The 15782-nt window shown below is 42.3% G+C and overlaps 1 protein-coding gene across 1 annotated transcript in view; it reads right to left on the reverse strand.

The window, feature by feature from the left end:
- GNAS (GNAS complex locus) overlaps nucleotides 1–15782 on the reverse strand; it is a 166487-nt gene that overhangs the window by 29550 nt on the left and 121155 nt on the right. The window contains exon 4 of the mRNA XM_083446636.1: nucleotides 7907–8004. Coding sequence (XP_083302762.1) covers nucleotides 7907–8004 — 98 coding nt within the window. The remainder of the gene's footprint in view (nucleotides 1–7906; nucleotides 8005–15782) is intronic.

The following is a 15782-nucleotide window of genomic DNA, read 5'->3' on the forward strand; positions in this document are numbered from 1 at the left end:
TAAATTATTTCTGGAAGGAGTGGGTCTGGAGGAATAATCCTTTGCTCAGTGGAAGAGACAGTTTGAAAATCTTTTGCCCAAAAGTCTTACACAACTGGGCATTGCCACCAAAGATATTCTCCCCATGCCTTACATCTTCTCTAACAAGCAGTTGGTAAATTCTCACTAAAGCAATGCAGATGTATCATTACACAGGTGTATAATACCATCTGTATATGATGGAACTTCTGAAGGAAGTGGAACTACCAAAAGGACCCCATCTGCTCAGGTATGTAGGGAAGAAGGTGGTCTTTCAGATATCTGAGGCCTCAGTCACTTACATGAGGTCCACAAGCCTCTTTATAGAAGTACAGTTCTTAAGAGGAGAGGGCATGACTTTGTTCATATATTTATGATAGCATGGGGGAAAGTGAAGGTGAAAAAAGCCCAACTGCCTAGGACTCTTTTAACCTACAACTTAGGCTAATTTCATGTTTATCAATGATCTGAATAAATGAATTCAGAGAGGGAGCAGATGAATTAGTCCAATCACATTTTGTTTAACTTGAATGTCTGGAGTCTACTTGTGGCCATTTTACGCACAATATTCCAACTATTTACTTTACACATGCCAAGTGACTGCCGTTTTAAGGAAACTCTCGTACCTTGGAGATAAAGGATTTAAATTCAGCCCAGTACACCAATGTGCACATATGATCAACAAATTCCAACATAAATGCTCATAGTTGAACATAGTAACTAGGAATGCAAGGTAAAAGGCAGAATCTAAATATTTACACCCTAACAAACATTTAAACAGCAAAGTAGTCTTACCATCAGGTGCTGTTTCAAGCACAAGTTTGAACATAAAATCAAAGACTTAGCATGCTGAATCTCAGTTGAAGTAAAAAAGGATGAGTGTAGTTAAGCTTTACAAGAGGGAATCAAAATTTTTTTTTGTAGAATTGTAACTTAAGATGTCCAGAGGTGACAGTTAAAAGTGGTTAATACCCATGTACAGTGGTATCTCTGGTTGTGGACGGGATCCGTTCCAGAGCTCCAGTCAGATCCCGAGGTTTCAGTAACTGGAGGGACCACTTCTGCACCTGCACGTGCGGCGAAACACTTCCAGGTTTGCCGCTTTTGCAACCCAAAGTTTACATTACCTGAGGGTAACATAAGCTGAGGCGCTATTGTACTTGGTTGTAGTGCCAAAGCCCTAAATTAAAGTTTAGGATAGTTTCCTAAAGTTTAGTTAAAACTATCTATTGTGCAAAGAACTTGACTGCAAGTTTTCTAAATGCACTGCTAAGTTTCACACAACGGACTGTGCAAGCAGATGATTAGATGTTTGTGGTCCACAAACTCATACACACCTAGAGCCACACACATACTCACAGATGCATAAACACAAAATATTTGAACAGAAAACTGAAAGAATCCCAATTTGCTTTTGCCATCTAGCTGTTCATCAGCTGCTGCTGCTGCTACATACGCACTCCCCTCTGTCTCCAGCCCTCCTACCAATGCTTCTGCTACCGTGTAAAACAAAGTATTCTGCAAATTCTTGATTGATAGAGTTGTTCCGTGTCTACTCAGCCACTTCTTGGGTTACCACTGTGACTGCTGGCAATAAAAGGCAAGCAGTACAGTTTCTTTACCAACACCACCAGCCTCCTGAGCCACCAGCTCCTCCCTTGAAACGGCAGAAAGCAAAAAAACCCAACAACACCACGTTGAGGCATTCTTGCAGGAAACAGCATGAGAATAAGCTCTCACACACTACTTCCAGCCCTTCCTGAAGTCGGAGGGGTGTGAAACAGCTTGCGAATGGCTTCCCTTGCCTTATTTCCTTTTCCACCCAGGTTGAAATGCAGGAAATGTTAACTGGGAGACATGCATAGAAAACCTTTGCACTAAAAACAACGAGGGCAACAAGTAGAATCACCAGGAAAATGATGAGAAATCTTGCGTGGCGAAGCCCCGGGCCCCGCAGTTCCCACAGAAATAAACACACAGACAGGAATATGTTGGGTTAACGGGATAAATTAGGCCACAACCTTATTGGTTACAGATGTGAGCCGTTTGGCTTAGGCAATTGGGTAAAGCAAGACTATATCCTGACTCCTGCCTGTCTGCAGGAAGTCTAGAAAGGGTCAACCACCAATAGGGGGAGCCCTATGATACACATCAATTAAGAGCTCCCCCAGGGTCACCGATGGGGTCATGGCCTGGCCCCACCCCACACCCAGGCTTCAGACAGGAACCACACCCCCGGATCCCTTTAACGGGATACCCTTAGTGTGGCGGGGTGGCGCAGGCAACAGCCTCCCCTCCCATAACAAGGCTTACCCAATGCCTAACTTTAAAGTTGTGGCGATTGCTACTAGGTAGGTGAAAACCAAATGGCTGGTGCCAATTTGCCAAGTGGAAAAATTCCTACCCAGCCCCAACAACCAAGCAATGCAAGAAAGAGGGTGAGTGGGCTGGGAGATCCGCTGAAGGAAACGAATGGAGGCTGCCCGCGGCGTGGTTTAAAGGGCAAGTGGCCACGCCCCCGGCTAACCCGATTGGTCAGCCGGGGGGGGGGCGTTATGCGACTGGGTGTCCTAATGACGTGGGCAGCATTCCTCCGCCCACTGCCGGGTCACTGTGAGGTCCCGGAACTCCTCCCGCAATGCAGCCTCCCAAAAAAGGAGAGCTGTCTTATTGGACAGGGAAGAAACTAGTTTTTGAATGTGTTAATGTAGGGACATTTGAGAGACACAGGGACATGAACTAAATCAGCCATGGAACACCATCGGAATAAAACACTAGCTTTCAGTGATTGAGTGCTTTGTTGTGTTCTTGAGGTTTGAGAATGGGGATCCTTTGCCAGGTCTCAGGGTCTCGAAAGGCCAGGATATGCACATTTCAGCATTACACTTGGACACCACAGGACTCTGTTATTGAACTGTCATGTGCTTTGTCCTCTGCATAGCCCTAAACCCAAGCCTGCACCACTACAATCACAAAAGTTTGATGCTACTCTCATGACACATTTTAATAAGTATATTACATTAGGACATCTTGTCAGCAGAAGTACTCTTTCCCTTTATCTCCCCTCCTTTTATATGAGGCCCTCAATCTCAGTCCCCTTTTATATGGACAGCTCCCCAGAGAATACAAAACCAGTTTTATGCCACTTTAGACTGGATATGGATAATGTTACAACTTCTATAAAGCCGTGCATTATTCTGATTCTGGGTAGTGTCGATAACAGTAAAAGCTCCAAATGCGACTTCTTCTAAAAAGATTCTTCTTCTTTATGCTTCCCTAAAAGGATATTTAAAAGACAAGTAGTGCTGTGGCTTCCCGCCCTACTCCCAGAGCCCTCCTAGACAGCTGTGCCGAGGAATCTCCCTCCCCAGTCAAGATCACACATCTTCTAAAAGCCAAAGTGAAAGTAACCAGTTTGGTAAGCCAGTTAAGGGGAAGGAAAATCACCCATTTCCCCCTCCCTCCAAGCTGCACACTTCTGCATGAGTTAGCAGGAAACACAGGAAAGCTGAATGCAAGCCGTCAGCTCAGCTTCCAAAAATGAACAAGGGTTATTCTGCACAGTAGCAGATTTGAAAGTGTACGTTATGGCAAAGTGAGGGCTTTAATTAAAATTAGACTGAGACTGTAAGTCTTGGACTTCCTACCTCTGCATGGAAAAAAGGGATTTCAAAAGGTCAAATGTTAAAAAAAGAGAGTTATTTTTCGCCTCTCTTTGTGTGTGCATTGCTGAGAGAAGAGTGCCAGCAAATTGCCATGCGGAACACCTCCTAAAGTGTTAAACATGTTTACGACAACGCAGTCACGTGACTAAGGTATGGTCAAAGTTATGGTTCTTGGCTACATGTGAAATCAGCTACCCATTCCCAATACTCTAGCTCACTACAATAGGTTATGGAGGAGTTACAACTCTTCACACTTACATACAGTGAGAGGCGCAGGAAAGAGAAGTCATAATGGAAATTCAGATACTTATGTTAGAAAGAACCCCTTTTTTCAACTCTTTACTTTAGACTCAATGATTTATTGACTAATCAAATTGTTCTTCTTTTCACTTACATAGACTTGTTTGAGTGCGCTCATTAGCCAGCTTCTTAGATACAACACTTTGTTATTTTATCTCCGTGTAAAATGCTATCAAAATCATCTGAGGACATGATTATTACTGACTTTGCTGTGGGATCAATGCAGTGACTTACTCAGGAATTCAAGCAAAGCACTTTGGAATAATCACACCTACAACCCTGTGTTATGCGAGTGATCGCCAAAGGAGAAAAAGAGTAGGCATGTGTATTCCAACATACTTTGCTAGAATTTATGATTGAAGCATTACATTGATCTCACGACATCAACACTATAACTACAGATTTGGTTGTAAGTTAAACATGCAAAGGATTTCAAGTTCTCCTGTGGAACTCGGGTCTATTATTTTAGAATCCGAACACACAATTATCATCTGGCCACATTCCCAAGTTAATCTAGGTGTATGCTACCAGGCACATCGAAAGATGAGGTGGAAGTGAATCCCAACTCCCCATCTTATTTATGCAGAGGCTCAAGGTCTAATGCACTTTTTAAAGTCTCTGAAAGAACAAGGGTTATGACAGGTCATGGGGGGTCAGGGACTAGGTCTGTCATCTTGGCAGGCCAAAGGAGTGCAAATGAGAGCAACAAAAACTCCACTGCCAAGAGCAGGGAATGCAAAGATCAGGTTATCCCTGCACAGCAACTGCTGCTTGGTATTCATTCATCAGTGTATGCTGGAGATCTACTTTTATAATGGATTGGCTCTGAAAGGCGACCTACCGTTACTTCTCGACACCTCTGTCTGCTCCTGAATAAACCCCATCTTCTGCCAGGATGGGAAGAACAAGAGGATCTAATTGACCTCCCCAGACACGCAGCATGTCAGCCATATTTGTGACCTAGGTCCATAAGAAGCTGCTTGAGTCAGACTATTTGGTAATGTAGCCCAACATTATCGAATGACTGGTAGAGACGCTCCAGAGTCTTTTGAAAAAACAAAACACCTGGAGATGGCAGGTGGCCCTCACAATACACAAGAACCATCACCTGAACAAACTCTCTAGCTTGTAGCCATGCCCCTACAAAAATATACACACAAGCACACTTTCCAGTGCAGCAAGATCTAGAATACCCAAGACCAGAGGGTACACCTCAAAACAAAAGCTCACTGAGTCAAGCAGCAGTAACTGCACTCTCTTCTGCCAAGTAGCATTCCATATTATCCCCCAGTGCCACAATTTGCAAAAGTACAGTGGTACGTCTGGTTACGAACGCTTCTGGTTACGAATTCAGCTAACCCGGAAGTAGCTGCTCCTGGTTGCAAACTTTGCCCCACGGTGTGAACGGAAATCGTGCGCCAGAGGCACGCAAGCAGCAGGAGGCCCCATTAGTGAAAGCACGCCTCAGGATAAGAACGGTTTCAGCTTAAGAACGGACCTCTGGAACGAATTAAGTTCATAACCAGAGGTACCACTGTAGAGTGAAACTCTGAATTTTTTATGCACTGCTAACCTTTTTTTTCTCTACCATTGTGACAACAAAATACTTTAAAAAATGGCAGTGGCTCACAAACACTGGCCTTTAGCAGCAGCCATCAACCCCTCCTGCTGCTTGGGCCCTATGAAACATGCAGAAGCCTTGTGAGAAAAGTGAGGTCCTCTCTCACTTTGTGCTGGAGTATAGAGTTAAGAAAGAGCACATATATTTTCCACTGCTTGGAAGGACTTCTGCAGTTTCTAGCATTCTCAAAACCCCGGAGCAAATAAGAGCTCTGGGAAAGGGATCTGTGTATCAAAGGATGTCCTGCAGGAATACAGATTGGTAATAGAAAACTACCAAAGTAGTGTATGTGGGACATGGGAAACAGTCTAATGCCAGGTCAAGCTACTTATTTATTTAACCCAATGCTCTCCTCTCAGGCTGGTGATGGCTCTCAAGCAGAGGCCTTTCATATCATCCACTCTCACATCTTTTTACTTGGAAGGACTGAACTAGAGACCTTCTGCATGCAAGCAAGGGTTCTATCACTGAACTACGGTCTCTCCCAGCCTAGTGTAGCCAAATATACAATACTTTGCAAGTTAAAACTTAACCTTTTCAATTAAATTGAAATGAAATGAAATTACACTGGATTTATATTACACTTCTTACCACTTTTTTTTTTAAGTCTCTGGGCAACTTACAAATAAAAAAAAATGTATAATGCATTTAAAACATAGAAATGCCAAATTACAGCAACCCATACAACTGCTAAGAACACCACCAAGGCAATTATAAATTAACTAAAACCTATAAAATAAAACAACCAAACAAACCAAACCAATCAAAATGCCAATAACCATCTAGTGCCCTTGGAGTCTAAGAACTGTGCGAAGAACAAAACTCATGGATGACGACTTTCCAGTTCCCTCCCTCCCACAATCCTTCACATGGCCCAAAAAGCTACTCCAGAGAGTCCAAAAAGCATCCTTGACAGCACAGAATGGGGCACAGGGGTCTGCCAAAGGAGTGGGAACCTACTCTGCTTGCACAAAGTGTCTCTGCTCAATTTTGAGCAACCTTCCAGGTTTTCAGGGGAGTTGCAGAGAAGGGGGTCAAGGAAACACCTTTTCTGCAATCTTCCTTAGGCTTCTGGTTCTCATGATGCCAGAGGGAAAAAGTAACTAACCACTGAAACTGTACAGGACAATGGTGAGCAGAAAGTATAGCTCCATGTAACATGAAAATAAAAAAAAAACATTTTTGCCCTAGCAGGGAATTTTTTTATATAAACTTTGAACGGAAGGCATGTTCTACTTTAAACACTTTCAGTCCAGCAAGCAGTCCTATTCTGATCCACAACCAACTCACAAGAAGATCACCCTTAGTCCCATGCCTCTTGTTTCCAAGATAAATAAAAGAAAAAGGTAAAAAATGAAACAAAAAACCTTCCTGCAAAGACTGCAAGTTACTTTAGAAACTAGTTTCTTCACCACTTTCTTGTGGGCAAGTATTATCCAATATTGAAGGAGCTCCATGCCAGCAAACCTCTGAATGGCCTAAGAAGTATCTCAAAAAAATATTTTGCAGCAGCAGCTGTCTATAAACTGGCCGAAAACGTAAAATGAACACTTTTTAAACTTCTTTCTTACAGGCTAAGACAAAATAAATCCATTTGCAAATACAGCTTTTCCACATGCAATGTTGCTGGTGTTCTCTCCAAGGACACGCTACACACCAGTAAACAGAATGTTACAGGACAGAAGGGGAAAGAAGGCTATTTATCAAGCCCACTATGTGACATTTGCCTGAAGTTTACTGTTCCTGGCAACCCTGAAATCACTGAATAAAATAACGTTCTTAACAATTAATTGTTTTAGATGTTTTTACCTGTCTTAGAATGCTTTTTAAAAAAAATATAATAATGTGTATGTGTTTCCTCCTTGAGCTGCTTTATTCTTCTTCTTCATCACCACCATCATTATCACCATCACCACAGAGGTCCCAGCCCAGATTTTGATATTTTTTTCAAATCATATCCATCAATTCACAATGAAGTTATGCTTATACAGTGGTGCCTTGCAAGACGAAATTAATTCGTTCTGCAAGTTTTTTCGTCTTGTGAAGCACGGTTTGCCATAGGAATGCATTGACGGTTTTAAGAAAAAGGCGCAAGACGTTTTCGTCTTGCGAAGCAAGCCCATAGGGAAATTCGTCTTGCGAATCAACTCAAAAAACTCTTTCGTCTTGCGAGTTTTTTGTCTTGCAAGGCATTCGTCTTGCAAGGTACCACTGTACTTTAAGCGCATGATTAAAAACAAGAAACGTTTCCTTTTCTTCTACAAGAGATTGCAATAAAATTGTAAGAGAAGTTTGTACTTACTACTGTGCACAATCGATCAACTGATATTCATTAGATCTCTCGTAGCAGGCTTTCACACCTTCATCTTGCCAAAGTGTTTTTGTATGTTCATAGAACTCCTGGAAGCAAACATAAAGAGAGCAACAAGTCAGCAGGGACAAGGCCCCCCCAGAGGCAAACAAAAAAAGGCAACACGCTTTTACTTAATGAACAAGCAACCAAATAAAACAGCAGAAGTCCTAAGAAGCTTTCTGACTACAAACATGCTGCTGCATTAACGGATATCCTCAATCTTCACTTAATTAGGTTCAGCACACAGAGCCTGCTACACATTACAAAAAGGATTAAAATACATTCAAATGTCTCGGAAAGCAAAGAATGAACATTCGTATTTCCGCCAATGTAGAAGTGTGCTTCACCCAGTACACTGAATGCTTATGTAAAGTATAGACTACTATGTGTAGTTGCTAACATTTTTATAAAAGATGCAGAAATATTTTTTCTCTAAGAATGGCTAAAACTTGCTTTAAGGAAAGCCTTTCTGTCCTTATTCAAATAATTTGCTGTATTGAAACCCAATAGAAGAATTTCATTTAAAAAAAATAATAATACAGAAGAATGGTGTACTTGACTTGCTTATAAACTGATATATACAGTCATACCTTGGTGTTTGAACTGCTTAGTTCATGAACAACTTGGAACTCAAACGTTGCAAACCCGGAAGTAGGTGTTCCGGTTTGCGAACTTTGCCTTGGAAGCCGAACGGACTTCCAGAATGCATTCTGTTTGAAAACCAAGGTACGACTGTAGTTGGGATAGTGCAATGTTGCTGGAGGTCACAGGAATGAAGATGTCACAGAAGTGCCACTCATTCAGGGTGGCGGACAGAGCTCAGCCCCAAATGATCACAGTATGCCTCATTCTCTTCAGTGTCACAGAATGTCGTAAGACCTAGAACTGTGCATTAATGGCCTTTCAACATTCTCCATCCTATTTGGGGCGGGAAAATTGGGGAGATCATTCCACCAAATTTCTCCAGGGAGAGAGAAATTTTCCAACTGTCTCTTGGGAGTGTGCTCATCATTAGCATTAACAGTGCTTCTTTCTCCCCCTTCCTCCCCGCAAGGATCTGTGTTTTTTTGCTGTTGCTGCAAGCGGCAACAGAAGCCTGGTCACCATTTTGCACCCTACCCCACCCCCCAAAGGTGGAGAACCATTTATTAAAAATCTTGCAAAGTGGCCGTGTGTGTGTGTGTGTAGGGGAGAAAGAGAGAAGTGCGAGAAATTTTAATCAGAAAAAATGTCTTCTGAGCATTTTCAGTTCATCTTCAGAATGTACAGAACATTCTCTGACACTGAGGTTTGGGTAGCTACATCAGACTCATGTGCAAGGCTGATGCCACAAATCCAATTTCTTAGAATGCATCAAATATACCTTTTCAACCTTTTGAAATGTCAATGTTAACATTCAAAAGAATTTTCATTTAGGTTCAGGTTTTGCATTATGCTGTAACTCTGCATGACTGAGCGAGCTAAGCCTGACTAGCCCTTTCTTCTCATTCAGATAAACTTTTGTTATGTGTTCAAATGAAGTAAAGAACCAACTTTTGTCTCAGGACCAAATATAATTTTGAGCTCACCAAAAGTTAATGAGTAGCTAATCTTTTCAGTATTTATGGGTTATACATTGTCCAAATATAGAACAGAACATTAAATAACTGGGCTTGACCAATCACTTGGGAGAACTACACAAAGGAGAGACCTTGGGAGATCTTACACAAAAAGTATTTTGGAAACTGTCAAACTACTTAAGAGATTTCTAAAGAGCTTAGTACGAATCACTTGTGTTGACTTGTTTTGGAATCCATGTGAGTTGGTGAATACAGATGTACTGGATTTTCAGGTTCCAAATACAAGAGAGATCTCTGGAAATGAGCTGAAGAAAAACACAGCACAGTTGCATGATGTTTCGAACATCTCACAGCCCATAACCAACTTAGCAAAGGATTTGAGAAACTGAATTTTTTATCTCTGCAACAACAGCAGTCCTCTATTTAGAAACTGTTATATTCTCCGGATGGCCCAGGGAAAACATACTTTTGCTGATCTTTAACCTCGCTTTAGTGTTGTATCTGTTTTAACACTACTAAGTGCCTACTTGAACGTGCAGTTGAACTATCAAAAAGCTTTAGTCAAAGTATCTCACGAAAAGCTCCTAAGTAAGCTTAGCCGTCAAGGAGTAAGAGGGCAGGTCTTGTGGATCACAAATTGTTTAAGTTGCAGAAACAAAGAGTGGGAATAAATGGACATTTTCCCAAATGGTGGAGTCTCCCAAGGATTGGTATTGGGACCTATGCTTTTCAACTTGACATATGAAGGCAGCCCTGTGTAGGGAAGTTTTTAATGTTTAATGCTGTTGTGTTTTTAATATTCAGTTGGCAGCCGCCCAGAGTGGCTGGAGAAATCCAGCCAGATGGGTGGGGTATACATAAATTATTATTATTATTATTACTACTACTACTACAAGTGAGCAGTGAGGTGGACAGATTTGCTGATGATACTAAATAGTTCAGGGTTATTAAAACCAAAGGACTGCGAAGAGCTCCAAGAGGACCTCTCCAAACTGAGTGAATGGGCAATAAAATGAAAAATGCAATTCAATGTAAGAAAGCGATGCATGTTGGGGCAAAAATTCTCCATTTTACCTATATATACATTTATGGGGCCTGTATTTATGGTGATGGACCAAGAATGAGAACTGGGAGTCAAAGAAGATAGTTTGATGAAGCTGTTGACCCAGCTGTGAAAAAGACAAATTCCATAATAGGGATCATTAGGAAAGGAATTGAAAATTATACTGCAGGTATCATAATGCCATTATATAAATCTACACGGCAATCACATTTGGAATACTGTGCACAGTTCTGGTTGCCTCATTAGAGATGGAAAAGGCTCAGAAAAGGGCAACCAAAATGACTGAGTGGATGACACAAGACCCCTATGGAGAAAATTTGCCATCTTTGGGACTTTCTACTTTAGAGAAAAGGCGAGTAAGAGGTGACATGGTAGAAGTTCATAAAATTATGCATGGCATGGGAAAAGTGCTGCAATGTTCTACCTTGAGCCGTTTCTACCCACAAGTGGCAAATAAAAGAAAGGGAAGGAATAAGGAGGAAGACTAGGAAATCCCATGCACTGTAGCAACAGTTTTACTTTGACCAGAACACTCTACTGGGGAATGATTCATTTAATTGACTGAGAATGAGAGCTGTAAGTTTGAGGTTCACAGCAAAATGTTTGATCCATGAGAACTTGGCTTTGCTTGATGTTACCTTATAACTAACCTAAACTACACCCTACTTACACTATCTTTTTAATAGGGTTATTAACTTTCCACGTGGGATGGAAAAAGAATCCAAGTCCACACTGCTTGAACTTCTTAACTGAGAAAGCAAAACCAGGACCCACAATCAATACTAACTTTTAGATTAGTGGGCTATCAGCAAATAACTGAGAAATGAGCAACGTTAATTGTAGTTTGAGCAGGGAATGTTTCACCGAGAACACACTCCACTTCCACACTAATTTAAACAGGCAGTTTGGATTGTCCCCTGCCCTCTATAAAGTTGTGGCTTTACATTATTATCATCCGTTTATTAATTGCCTTCTATATAACCGTCTTAAAGCGATGTGTGATAAAAACAATTAAAGACACAAAACCGCCCGAAAAAATCTTTTAAAATAAAACTGAAACGATACAAAATGATGCTTTAGCTGATATTTCTGCATTGTGGGGGGTTGGACTAGATGACTCTTGGATCCCTTCTAACCCTACGATTCTGTGAAAATCATGGCAAAGAGTGGGAAAGGCTGTTGCAATAAAAATGCCTTCAATTGTTTCTGGAAAGTAAAAATAGTGGGTGCCTGCTATATCTCGATAGGAATGCTATTCTACAGAACATGGGCAGCCACACTAAAATAACTGCTCTGAGTTACTGCAGAGTGAGCTTCTAAGATCTCTGGAACTTGCAGGAGAAGGTCCTCAGCTGTCTGGAGCATTATATGTTATTATCACTAACACCTTGAACTTGACTTGCAGCACCTCTACTCTTCCTGCAGCCACAACACATACCAGCAGAAGAGAGGATTAAGCAGGAGCATGGCACTAACTGATCCATGTCAGCTTTTGCACTTTTTACATTTGCTTTATTGCTAAAAAGAACCGGTGCAAAGTTGCAAAGGAAAAGAAAATGCAGCGTTTCAGATTTCCGAGAGTTACTACTGGTAACAATAAAGGCTTCAAAAGGAAATCGGAGGAAAAGACTCGCATTTGAGACACTGACAATACTTCTCAAGTGAACTGCCAAGAAAAATGAAATAACTTCGACTAACACAAAATAGGGATTTTACAAAGCTAAGCAGCTAGCTCACTACCCAAAGCCAGCAATTTCTGGATTTTAGTTTGACCAAGGGCTAGTTAACACAGGGAGCTTATGAACAAGCCCCTGCATATACAAAGGCCTTTGAGAGGCTGCAGAAGCAGCAATTGATATAACTAGCTCCAGAGTCCGTTCCAGCCTTCTCAGCTGTTCACTGTCCTCATCAGTGCCTGGGTTCTTCAGCAGATAAGAAAGGAGGAGTACGTCACAGAAACGTCCATGTTTGCCCAGTCTGCTGAAGTCAGACAGGCCTGGGAGAGTGAGGTTCCAGCAATGTTGGAGGAGGTGTTCAAGAGGGCTGTAATGGGGCTCTCCCGCTGGCGGTAGAAAATGGTGAAGAGTCAGTAGCTGCTACTGCTACCCAGAAGTGTATTCCTGCCCACAGATCTCTGTGTGAGCTGGCTGGCCCCAAGTATTACATTTATCTTTGTAGAGGTTTACTACAGTTGGTATGGAAACACCAAGCACATTATTTCTATATACTGCACACTGCCTCATACTCTGCTGGTGTTCAATAAGCACTGAGATGTAGGAGGAGAGCATGCTTCTCAAAACCCAGCTCCTGTAAGAGCTTCCCCAAGCTCAAGAAATGGCTCTGCTATCAATACTGGCTGCTGTTCCATTCTACAAGCTTTGCAGAAAAAACAAATAAATATGACCAGCAGAGGGTGCAAAGAAAGCAAAAAAGCCCACATGAAGTGGCAGGCATATTGGCCCTAGCACAGTAAGTCAACATACTGTGGGACAGCGATATCAAGCCCAAAGCCATTTCAAATGGGACAACTTCGTCTCCCACTTCCTGCAAACCTTTAGTGGCAAGGGTGCCCTTACAATCTCCCCCATTTCAATGTTCCTCCCTTCTTGCTGTACTCAAACTTCTCCCTCTTCCATTTCTCAGCTATGTAACATGAAGGAGATAAAGGATGTAGAACCCTCAAATAATCCATAGCACTTTTATCATACATCAACTTTACTCAGACCTCTGACTTCACTTTTGCTCCCCTACCCTGATTTCATGCAAATCCAGGATTGTGTTGTAGCACTACAAATTCTCTGTGTAAGGGGGCCATAAAGGAACACGAACTAACACACCCACACACCCACACACGTATTTGATATTCCTGGACTAAATCACTACATGCAACAGATGGGCAATGAAAAAATAAAAAAGGCTCTGATCCACTTCAAGCAATTCTACATGGCTCTGATCCTGTCCCATTTCATTAATTTTGCTCTATAAGTGGATGGGTTAAAAAGCCATCCATGCCATTCCTTGTACTAGGCTTGTTACCTAGAAAGAAGCCAGACTAGCTCTTGTATGTTGGTTTCTTGTTGTCATAACATCAGTTCATCCACTGGCACATTCTAATAGAGCACATGATGTAACAGCAGCAATGCAGGTTATTCCTGCAACTATATATTAGAACCTTTTAATAGAAGGACTCTAAAAATATCCTTCTGCTACCCATGAAAAACTGTGCAGCTCTGTCTACAATGCAAGACCAGGATCTTATCAATGTGAAAAAATACTGATCCAAAAGGTCGCCATGTCAGAGCACTGTATTTACTACCACTTTTAAATGGAGGTACTATAATTTCTCTCCGTTATGCACTGTTCTCCACCAAAACCCAACCTTAATGTCCTTTTATTGAACAGATCGTCGCATGAGTTGAAAGAGACCTTGTAAGGCAACTAGTTTAGCTATTAACTATGAACATGATATATTGCATTTACTCGAGTCTAATGCGCCATCGAATCTAATGCGCACCCTAATTTTTGCAAAGTAATTTAACCCAAAAAAGGTGCACATAACATTTGAATAAGTAGAGTACACTGAAAAGTAAAGCACGCTTCAGCTTTCACCGCTCCCACCAGAGACCCTCCCCTGGCACTGCAGCCACTTTCATTCCACGCTCGTCAACCGCTCCAGCCTCCCTTCACAGCTCATGGTGCGTGAGGTGGATGCTGCAGCTGCCGCCAAGACAGCGGGGCCCAGTTGCTGCTGGAAAGAGCGGAGGGACTCAAAAGGTCTTCACCAGTTTCTCCATGGTGGCCACGCCCGCCCCCAGACACACAGGTGGGGAGGGCGACTCCGCCTGTGGCTGCTTGCCAGCCAGTCTCCCTCGCCCGCTCTTGGGGGACTCAAGTCACACAACAGCTGCCCAAGCTGTCGCGGCCAGCTGCTGAGAGCAAAGGAGACCTCAAGGGGGCTAGGGGAGGACAGTGTGCTCAGTCTGCCACTGACGCGCCGGCGCCATCTTGAGAGCCGTTTTAACTCGCCAGACAGTGGACTTTCATTGACTCAGTGAATTCAAGTATTTACTCAAATGTAATGCACCTTCGAATGTTAATGTGCACCCTAGTTTTTGTGGTGTAATTTGGCAAAAATAAAAATAAAAATGGGTGTGTGCATTACATCCGAGTAAATACAGCAGGACCTTGCAGGAATCTCTTCCTCACTGCTCATTATGCTGTAGCAATACAATACCCTGAGCCACTTAGACAACAATATTTATGCTTCCAACTTCCATCCTACCTCTGCACCTGAAAAGCACCTGAAAAGCCACACCCCGGAGACAGGAGATGGAAGCAAAAATTGGGCTAAAGGTAGATTTTCAGCTGGTGGTAAAAGGCAATAAAAAAGCTAGATGGATTCTCCCAGGTCAGGAAGTTCCACTTCATGAGTGCCACAACATAGAAGACTCCTCCCATACCCCCACCATCTGGCACAATGGGCTAAAGGTCAGTTCTACTGACCACAGTGGGTGAAACATGAGTCACGAAACTTTCTTTTACAGAGGAAGATCATGCATAACGACTCCAAACATACAGCTTATTGGGTTCTGTCTGGATAGATAGCTGGAGATGCGCTTTGATACGAAAACTGGAGGGCACACCAAAAGTTAGAAATGAACTTGTGCTATGCTCTCCTTCCCTTTTCATGAGCTTGGGAATTTTTGAGGGGATGGGGGGATGAAATCACCAACTCCCAAGACTTAAATTAAGCCACTTTAGGATTAGACAACACTGAAACCCTCTTAGCCAAATAAATAAGGATGAGAAAGATACATGCAAAGTTCCCTGCAAATGCATCCACTGCCATTGCCTGAAATATGGCTGAACATGTGTCACAGGCACTAGTCCAGTTGCCCCCACATACCACTGCTGTCCATTGCACACTTCCTCCACTTTACAAACCCTTATCCATCTGGCCACCTGGATGCTATTTTTTTTTTTTTTACCACAAGCAGCCAAGTGAGCAGCTATTTACAAGCTTGACCTTACTGAATAATGGCTATAACAGTACTAATGACAGATTGGAAACCCCCCATCACTCTGCTTTGTGTGTTTCAAAGAAACCTCTTTGCGCCCCTCTGTGTGTGACTGCATTTTCGATGTAAGGTCCTGCATTATTTAAGGCATGAACCACCTCCAATGGCGGCACCACAAACAAGGC

The sequence above is a fragment of the Podarcis tiliguerta genome, assembly GCF_965153285.1.
Source record: "Podarcis tiliguerta genome assembly, chromosome: 6".
Lineage (NCBI taxonomy): Eukaryota > Metazoa > Chordata > Lepidosauria > Squamata > Lacertidae > Podarcis > Podarcis tiliguerta.